At 49.7% G+C, this 9,503-nt stretch overlaps 1 protein-coding gene across 5 annotated transcripts in view; it reads right to left on the reverse strand.

Annotated features, from left to right (window-relative positions):
- Positions 1–200: 200 nt before the first annotated feature.
- The window catches only part of LOC119023619 (CSC1-like protein 2), a 31,375-nt gene continuing 22,072 nt past the window's right edge, over positions 201–9,503 (reverse strand). For 2 of the 5 annotated variants that reach the window (XR_005076297.1, XR_005076300.1), the window contains 17 exons: positions 8,148–8,256; positions 7,813–7,883; positions 7,429–7,509; positions 7,176–7,299; positions 6,809–6,942; positions 6,378–6,515; positions 6,129–6,282; positions 5,932–6,038; positions 5,647–5,733; positions 5,488–5,553; positions 5,162–5,324; positions 4,830–4,935; positions 4,504–4,671; positions 4,225–4,340; positions 4,058–4,141; positions 2,931–3,969; positions 959–2,801 (listed from right to left, as the gene is read on the reverse strand). Coding sequence is in view for 1 of the 5 variants with exons in the window: in XM_037105720.1 (XP_036961615.1) it covers positions 3,763–3,969; positions 4,058–4,141; positions 4,225–4,340; positions 4,504–4,671; positions 4,830–4,935; positions 5,162–5,324; positions 5,488–5,553; positions 5,647–5,733; positions 5,932–6,038; positions 6,129–6,282; positions 6,378–6,515; positions 6,809–6,942; positions 7,176–7,299; positions 7,429–7,509; positions 7,813–7,883; positions 8,148–8,256 (1,915 nt within the window). In the remaining 4 variants the exon portion in view is untranslated. Of the gene's footprint in view, positions 892–958; positions 3,970–4,057; positions 4,142–4,224; positions 4,341–4,503; positions 4,672–4,829; positions 4,936–5,161; positions 5,325–5,487; positions 5,554–5,646; positions 5,734–5,931; positions 6,039–6,128; positions 6,283–6,377; positions 6,516–6,808; positions 6,943–7,175; positions 7,300–7,428; positions 7,510–7,812; positions 7,884–8,147; positions 8,257–9,503 lie in introns of those variants that run through there. The other 3 variants (XR_005076298.1, XR_005076299.1, XM_037105720.1) reach the window with 3 other exon arrangements.

Below are 9,503 nucleotides of genomic sequence, written 5' to 3' on the forward strand. Positions count from 1 at the left end.
GAAGCGGACAGTGGTTGAGGTTTGGACCTTGACACAGAACCATGATCTGATCCTCCTCCAGTTTTATTCAAACTGAAAGAGGACCATGATCAGTACTATTGATCCGGTTCTTGTTCTGAGGTTTAAAGGAAGTTAAACTAAAAATGAGCATTGTTTGTATTCAGACAGAGAGCTGAAGCCCCGCCCCTTCCTGTTCCTCTCATGGACCTCATCGATCAAACCTTTGTTTGGTACTGAAGGGAGATGATAAAGTGCTGATCCAGTCTGAACTGGGTGAGAATCTCCTGATGTTTGTCAGTTTGTCATCAGACTGAACTCACCTCTCCTGACTGTAGAGCTGCTCCTGTATATCAGCAGCTCAGAACTGAACCAGAACCTTTTCTGACCCAGTTGGCTCGATGTTGGTTCTGGTGCCATGTTGATGAGACGATGTAGTTCACTGAGCTTTAACACAAAACTACAACAAACTGACAAACATCATGTGTGAGATTCTGATCCAGTTCAGACCGGATCAGTACTTTATCATCTCTCTTCACTACAGACACTACAGAAGATTTGACCAACGAGGTCCATGAGGGGAACAGGAAGGGGCGGGGCTTCAGCTCTCTATAAGAGGTGAAGATAACGAGCGCTCCTCGCTCCTCTGAGGGTTTGAGAGCTGCTGACCTGAACCTGCGAGTCCAGATTCAGACTTCAGGTCCGGATCCTGTGAGCTCTCCTTCAGTTTCATCGTTCGTGTGCATACAATCACGGCCGGAGCGTCGACGGCCGACAGCCGGCGCTCCGCTGGAGGTGAAGAGGAAACATCACGTGGACGCAGAAGCTGCAGGTTCTCCAGCGTGCAGCCACAGAACCTGATGTCCTGGTGACTGCAGCTTTCATAGTCCAGCCCTGCGCGCACACACACACACACACACACACACACACACACACACACACACACACACACTAAAATGAAAATGAGCAACTCAAGCTGATGTAAACATTATTCAGGAGAAACCTGAGACGTTTCAAACTTTGTGTTTTAAACATTTTAAACGTGGCGTCCTGATGACGCTGCTGCCAGCCGGGTCCACTTCCTGTTCCTGTGTGATGTCAGAGACGAACCGCTTCACAAATTAAAATGAAACCGAACGTAAAGCCGTCGCTGCGAACTGACAGACTGACAGGTAGCAACAGAAACTCAGTGGGCGGGGCCTCAAGGATGACCACACACACCTGAACGTGTAGTGAACAGCAGGGAGCACGGACACCAGGTTGTGACTGGATGGCAGGTGCCATTAAAATCGTCCAATCAGGCCCGGGCATCAGACACCAGAAGCATCATGGGAATTGGGGATTATCAAATTGTTTTTTAGATTAAATGTTCCTTAAACATCCATCTCCAGGCACCGCCAGCCTAGTTCCATCTGAGGAAAACAGCTTGCTTTCTTAAAAAGAACGACAGTCATTTGTGAGCTCACCACTATCATGCTAAACCCTTTTTCTGTGTCCTGGGTATGAAGCCATTAATCGGACCTGCTCGGCCCGGTGGTCACTCACGGTACCACAGCTACAAACTCTCCTCTGACCCAGGAGGGATATTCTGCACAGAGCTCCATAATAAAAGAGACGTCTTTAAAACTGCAGACAGGCTCAGTTTGACTCTTTATGAAGAGATTTAAATATCTGTGACATCATCATGTAACATCTACCGCACATGCTCAGAGGGTCGCAGAACCAGGAAGTAGAGTTCTGCTTGGAGAACATGTCCGTGGTATCCTGATGTTTAGTTCTGAGCAAGATGGCCGGTCAGGTTCACGACTTTTAAATAAACTGATGTTGCTCATTGTCCAGCATGTTCACCATCATGTGGGCTAACACAACGCAACTTAGCTGTGTTAGCTAGACAGAAGCTAACTGGACCCTGAGGCTAAATATTTTGTTCTTAAAGTCAAACTTTTGTAATCGTAAGCTAACAGTGTTGCTCTGCTTCCAACAGAAACCAGCCCAATGCTTTCTAGAACGACTCATTTGTCCAGCAGGCGTGGTGCTGAAAACAGACCGCCACTGTTCGCCAACACACACTCTGGTATCACTAACCTCCACAGCAGGAGGCAGAGTGTGTGTTTGGAGCAAAATGACCCAATTTACTTTTTTTTTTTTGGTTCTCGAGAAGCACAAAGTCAACGGCAACAAGTCGCCTCTGAACGATCCTGGATATCAGCCTGAGTCCAGTTAGCTTCAGTTGACTGGCGTTAGGCTCCAAGTAGGATGGACTGATGACCCTTAAACTTTAACTTCATGAAACGTGTAAATCAACCTCAAGATGTCCGTTTGCTCTGTTGATGGAGCTAAAGCTAGCAGGCTAAGATAGCTGCTGCGCTGTAGTGGACACATGAAGTGAATCCAGCTGGACTAAATATAACGTGAACATGCAGGCTTCAGCTGTGGGACTAACGCAGGAGAGGCTGAGCGAAACTTTGAACCGATTCTACAGAAGCCTGACAACCACCGAAGCTCGTTGGCCAAATGTTTTTGGTTGCCTGGTGATGTTGCCGAACACTTAATGAAGCAGGTTGGTGTACATTAAGATACTATACACACACACACACACACACACACACACACACACACACACACACAGAGTTCAAAACACAAACAGGAAACATTTTCTTTTGAGAGTCCCGACAGCTTCAGGCGTGATGGGTAGACCGTCCGGACGAAAAGCGCTGCTCTTCTGCGTCTACCGAGCTCAAACTACACGACTGCTGCTGCTGGAAGTGTCGGAGCGTCTTCACAAAGAGTTCTGATTGCTGAACCTACACAGACACAAAACATCCCGTTCCCTTCGTCAGGTATTCACGATTTAAGGTAGTTCAGGTGAAATCAAAGACCAAGAAAAGAAAGCAGTCTGGTGTCGAGTCCAGTGGTTGACCAGTGAAGCTCACCTGGCAGGTGGAGGATGTGCTGCTGAGGTCAGGGTGGGAATCTGGCGAGCTCATTGGTCACGGCAGAGCTGCACTTGATGGCATCGTCCGGAGGTGGCGACATCACAAATCCAGACAGCACATTAAACGACATGCAGCAAAGCTTGGCAGGTCAAGAAAACCAAAAAACTTCCAGATGATGTGTTGAAAATGTCGGCAAAATCCACAAGCCACTGTTTCCACAGAGAGAAAGAAAGAGGGCGGCGAACAGAGAAGGGAGACTGCGATGCGTCTGCATAAGCGAGGCTTCTACCATTACGAGAGCTGGCGGTTGGCGACTTATTTAGCACTCCAGTATCAGAGGACGGCGGCAACGGCTGGCGTTCGTTTGGAGCAGTGCGCCTGGCCGAAGAAAAAGACAGCATCAGCTTTGACCCCTTGACGGGTCGAGTACCGGTGACCCGCGGTGGGATCAGGAGTCAAGACACGTGTGCGAACGAACGAAATCCAGCCCAGGCACGAATTTTAAACCCCGCCCCCACCCCGAGAAAAAGACAAAACAAAAGAACAAAAAGAAAACTTTTGGCTTTGTGGTTATGTACAGTGGCTTCCTGTGGACACAGTCTGATGTCCAGTTTCCACAGACGTGCAGGACTGGATGTTGGCGACCCGGCGCCGGCGTCTAAGGTCAGGGTCAAGTCTTCGAGCAGGGAGGGGGTGGAGCTAACTGTGTCAGTATCTGTACGTGTGTTCATATGTGTTGTGATTCTCCAGTCAGCTTTATTTTGTAACTGTTGAGTGTGGGTATGGACACTCAACTAGCTCCGCCCCCTGCCTCGAGCTCCACCCCCAGCTACTGGTGGACCTCGTTGGCGATCAGACTGTCCTCCCCTGACTGAAAATCCGCCTCATTGATGCTGTTCCCTCCGTTCAACATCTCCTCGTCCTGGGACGACCCTCGGTCCTCCTCGCCGCTGCCACCGCCCGGCTCGTCCGAGTTTGGGTCCTGGAGCACCTGGGCGATATACATCTGCTGCTGCTGCTGCTGCTGCTGCTGCTGCTGGACACAGAACCACAACATACAGGTGAGCTAACGCGACACAGCCAATACATATAATATACAGAGTCCTTGAGTTACAGCCAGTCACCTGAGACTTGGTGGTGGGGGAGGACGAGGGACGAGAAGGACGTCCATTCTCGACGGCGTCCACGTCGTTCTCCTTGGTGTCGATCTGAGACAGAGACGGGGAGTCAGACACAGTTCTGATCGCCAACATCAACGTTTCATAGAGCATTTAATCAAACGGGGCTGTACCTTGTAGTTGTGAGCGCTGAGGTACTTGAAGTGTCCGAAGCAAACGTGAGACAGACAGACCACGATGGTGACGACCAGAACCACCAGAGTGAACATGGAGGTTGGTGTCTCAAAGCCTGACAACACATCAGCAGGTAGCATTATTCAGCATTCCACAACAAGTCAAAGCCATTGAGTCACTCAAACGTAGAGTTCTGGACTTGAACCAGACACATCTCGACGCACTCGATTAGGACTCGAGTAGAAAAGTTGGTTTGTCCAGCAGGGGGCGGGGCTTACCTGTGCGTACAGTGGAGAAGAAGAGCAGCCAGAAGAGGCAGAGGATGGGCGCCGCCACCACCTGGGTGACGGCTCCCGAGTGGATCTTCTTGTCCAGTTTGGAGGGCAGGTAGGCGTAGTACATGTTGTACCGGTCCACCAGGTGTTTCAGCAGCATGTACATGAGACCTGCAGAGGGACAGGTGAGGCAGGGAGTCACACACAGCTGAACGACTCGGAGCCTCCTGGTTTTGCACCAGAAAGATACATTTTACTGTAAGGACCCCCTGGAGGTTCCGAGGCCCCCCACCATGAAAACTGTTGACAGATGTGTGGTTGAGACTGACCGAAGGGGACGATGATGGGACAGGTGATACTGTAGGCCATCACCACCGTGAAGACGTTCATCATCCAGGCGTACGCTGCCCCGAACTGAAACTCATAGGCCTGGTGCTGCAGGGACACGAGACCACATGTTAGACAGGACACAACCACGGGGGAAGACTGGGCTTAGATCCAGGTGTCCACCTGGGGACAATAATGGACTCCTAAAGGTGTTCACCAGGACCGGAGTCAACCATTTTGTCCAGCAGGACCCACAGTCGAGTCTGATTTTTTACGGAGAGATCTCGGTCAGCGTCTGTTGTCTCGGTCAGTGTCAGTCAGCGTCCGTCCTCACCCTCTTGACGTTGCGGCGGTCGGCAGCGGAGCGAGCCAGACACAGCCGGATCATGTACATGAGCAGACCGGGGATCCTCAGCAGGTCCATGGCGTTCCCGATGAACGCCGAGGCGATGACGTAGTTGACGAAGAATGCTCCGTTATCCGGCAGGAAGACGCACCTGAAGAAGACACAACACAGAAGACAGGGACTTAAAGTCTGTATCTGAGCTCTGCTTTGTAATTTTATTGATCATTTAAAATGGAAACTTGATTTGTATTTTAGATTAGATCGTCTGTTACATGATGGAAATGATCTGTGGGACAGGTGACAGGATGACTTACTCAAATCTGACTTTGGCATCAGCCAGGAACTTCTTATCAAAGAGCCAGCGGAAGAAAACATCCAGACTGGGAAACCAGAGAGAGACGGTGTGTTACTGAGGACAGCAGAGGTCAAAGGTCAATCAGGAATGGACTCTTACAGCGAGCAGTTCTGATTACCTGCTGAGTCCGAGAGATGGCAGCAGCAGAACCATGAAGATCAGGAAGGTGTAACATTTATGCATCGTCGTCCTGTTCTCTCCAGACCTGCGGACACACCGAGACACATTTAATCAAATATGGGGGAATTCAGCCCACATGGACTTGGACCTGCACTTGTTCACGCTCAGGATTTGTATGGGTTGACAAAGTTGGACCACAATACTCAAATAAAAACACCTATGTGCTAGTATTGATACTGCAGTACTGATGGAGAGGAGGGTGAGGCGTGAACAGCGATGCTACCTGGTCCAATGAGCCTCGAAGAAGGCAGAGTAGTAGACGATGGTGGGCAGCAGAGCAGAGAAGGCCCAGAGCAGCAGAGTGGGGAAGAACTGGGTGACGATTGGGTTCTGTTGAAAGAACCGACACACAGACACTGAGCAGAGAGTCGGAGCACAACCAACAGCATACTGAGCGGCTCCGTCTGGATCTATTCTTACATTGAGATACTCGACAGGCTTGGTGACGTTAAACTTGTCCATGGTGGAGATGATGATGGCCGGCGTGGTGAGGAAGAAGAGCAGAAGGAAGAGGATGCAGTTGATGATGAAGCAGCGGATCCACCAGCAGACGCCGCCCAGCGACAGGTGTTCCCTGCAGGAAGAAACCACAAGCATGAGCAGAGGGTGATGGGTGCGTTGGTTGTGTGGCTTGGTGTGGTGTTAGGCGGACGGAGATTGTGGACATACCAGCGGACGTTCTGTGGGTCGGGCGCGTATGAAACACTCCAGCTGTGAACGTGAAGAGCCTCGCTGAATTGAGAGGACTGTGGCTCCTGACGACACCGACAGCCCTGAACCTGACAAGCGTTGAAGTCCTTCAAAATACTGTGAAAAAAGACGGGGTGGAGTCAATGGGAGGGGGAGGGGCCAGAGAGAAGAGGAGGGGTCAGAACAGAGTACAGGGTATGTGAAATGAACACAAAGACAAATTAACCAATTATTTGTGTGACTGTTGTTGGGAGGGGTGAACAGCAGGGGTGGGGTCAGGTAAAGGGTGGGGTCAGATAGAGGGTGTGGTTGGATGATGGGCGTGGCCGGGTAAAGGGTGGGGTCAGATAGAGGGTGTTGTTGGATGATGGGCGTGGCCGGGTAAAGGGTGGGGTCAGATGGTGGCTCACATAGCAGTCATGGCCTCGTTTTGGAAGGTGACAAAGGCCATGCCCAGCGGTTTAGTGTGGACCTTCTCCTTCTCCTTCCTGTACTCCTCCTTCAGCTTGGCCTCCCTCTTGGTGTAGTAGCTGACCGCCTCCTCCTGCAGGACAGACGTACGCTGCTAGATCACTGCTAACAAGCTAACATGCTAATCCCAAACCCACTCATCCAATCAGGCCACGCAGGAACATAAATCACTGACTGTGCACCAGTCAAGAAGTAAAATCTCCAATCAGAGTGGAGTATTTAAATCACATGGCGCTTGTGTGAAGTTACATTGTCTGTAAACAGTGTTAGCATCAACATTAGTGCTAGCGTCAGTGTTAGCGTCACCTCCTCGCAGCCGGTGATGGCGCAGCAGCAGAGGTGTCCACAGGGTTTGGGGTTGATCATGGTGGGAACGTGTTCCTTCGCCATCAGGTCGGTGAAGAACTTCTTACTGCGCTCTGTCTTCTTCCTGATGGACAAAATCACAGAGCAGGTCTGGTTGTTCAAACGTGGAGAAGAAACACATTCTCTTTAAGAAAAACCCACAGCTGATACGTATCCCAGCATGCACTGGGCCCTGAGCATCTGTCTGTCTCACCTCTCGGCGTTCAGAGACATCAGTTTGGCCACGTTGTAGCAGATACGAGCCTCGAGCACGGTGCAGTTCTCGTACGCCTGCCTGAAGAATAAACACAAACCAAGTTATCGCTGAAGTTTTTAAGAGTTAGCGACAGTTTGAACCTGATTCCTTTGCAAAACTGGCTGTGAATAACTGAACAATATCTAAAAGACATCCAGGTGCAGTGTCATGGTGAAGGAGTGTGTCCTGAGCTGAGGCCAGAACATTTTCTAGTGAATAGCAAGATGCCACAGAATCAGATTAAAGACATTTTGGGTAAAAACGTCCAGAGACAGTTTAACGTGAGAAGAAGAAGAAGAAGAAGAAGAAGAAGAAGAAGAAGAAGAAGAGCAGTGAACTTACTCAAAGTGCTGTTTGATCTGAGTCTCCTCGGCGTATTTAGAGATGCCGTTAATGAACAAAGTGCGCTTCACCTGCAAGACACCAAACTGGGATTACAACACAAACACAGCTGTCCTGGTTTAAGGCTGCGTCTTGTTTCTGTGACCACACAATCTTTTCTATTTTCATCTGGCGTCATGACATCAGAGGAGGAGGGTCGGGATGATGACATCATCCACAGGACAAACATACAGTGACTCTCATCACAGAGGACGAGGTGACGTCACCAGAGACTTTGGAGAGAAGACGCTCAGAGTGGAGAACAGGAACAAACGCTGTGTGGAAGAAGGTCCTACCAGGTCGTCCTCCTTGTAGTGCATCTTGGACGTGTGTCTCCTCATGCTGTAGACGGTCAGCAGCAGATACATGAAGGCAAACGACGTGTGCAGCCACAGCAGGTTCGTCCTGAACAGACCACAGACAACATCTGATTCATCTTTCAGTCACTGTTACTTCAAGTTTTCATGCTAAGCTAGGCTAACAATATCCCAGACGCACGTGTGGAGCTGATCTGAAACATGAGGAGGAGGTTCAGTGAAGCACTGTGTCTTTAAAGACGGGCTAAAAGCAATAAATACAACATGTTTCTGTTTAGAAATCACTAGTTTTCAGATTTTGCAGGTCTTTAAATATACACACATATATATATATATATATATATATATATATATATATATACATATATATATATATATATATATATATATATAAATATAAACAAGATGGCGCCGCGGACGGCTGCCTCGGTGTGTTGGTGCGCATTGTTTTGTTTTGTTCGTAAACTCTGTTTTTTGCGACAGTACCCGGAGCTCTTTCACCAGAGAAGAGCTCATGAACATCAGGGCAACAACTCCAGAGGATCTTTTTCCCAGTTTTCTCCTCCCAACTCTGGAAATTTTGGACATTCTGGTCAAAGGTGCGCTCACCTTTGCTCACGCAGCGAAACGCCGGAGGAGAGGGAAACGGGCCGGTGCACTCGTGCGTCTTCGCCAGCGCGGACTACGCACAGCGTTACCGGGAATATTTCTCTCTAACGTGCGATCACTGCCCAACAAAACGGAGGAACTGCAACTGCTGTTGGGCAAAAACAGGGACTTTCATACATCTGCGGTTTTGTGCTTCACGGAGACGTGGCTGTGCGGACTAATTCCGGACTCTGCGCTGCAGCTGGCAGGCTTCAATCTCTACCGTGCGGACAGAGACACGGCACTTTCCGGCAAAACTAAAGGCGGAGGAATCTGTTTTTACATCAACGGTGGCTGGTGCAACAACATAACAGTGATCCAGCAGCACTGTTCTCCTGACCCGGAATCTTTTATTATTAACTGCAAGCCATTTTATTCACCCCGTGAGTTCGCTTCATTCATTCTGGTCGGTGTTTACATCCCGCCGCAGGCCAACGTGCAGGACGCACAGCGCATGCTCGCCGACCAGATACTGTGTGTGGAGCGGACCAACCCGGACTCTTTGGTTATTGTCTCTGGAGACTTTAACAAAGGTAACCTCACTCACGATCTCCCTAAATACAGACAGTTTGTTAAATGCCCGACCAGAGAGGGGAAAATTCTGGATCACTGTTACACCACAGTCAGGGATGCTTATCACGCCGTCCCCCGTGCTGCACTGGGTCACTCTGACCACGTCATGCTCCA

Source organism: Acanthopagrus latus, chromosome 1 (genome assembly GCF_904848185.1).
Source record: "Acanthopagrus latus isolate v.2019 chromosome 1, fAcaLat1.1, whole genome shotgun sequence".
Taxonomy (NCBI): domain Eukaryota; kingdom Metazoa; phylum Chordata; class Actinopteri; order Spariformes; family Sparidae; genus Acanthopagrus; species Acanthopagrus latus.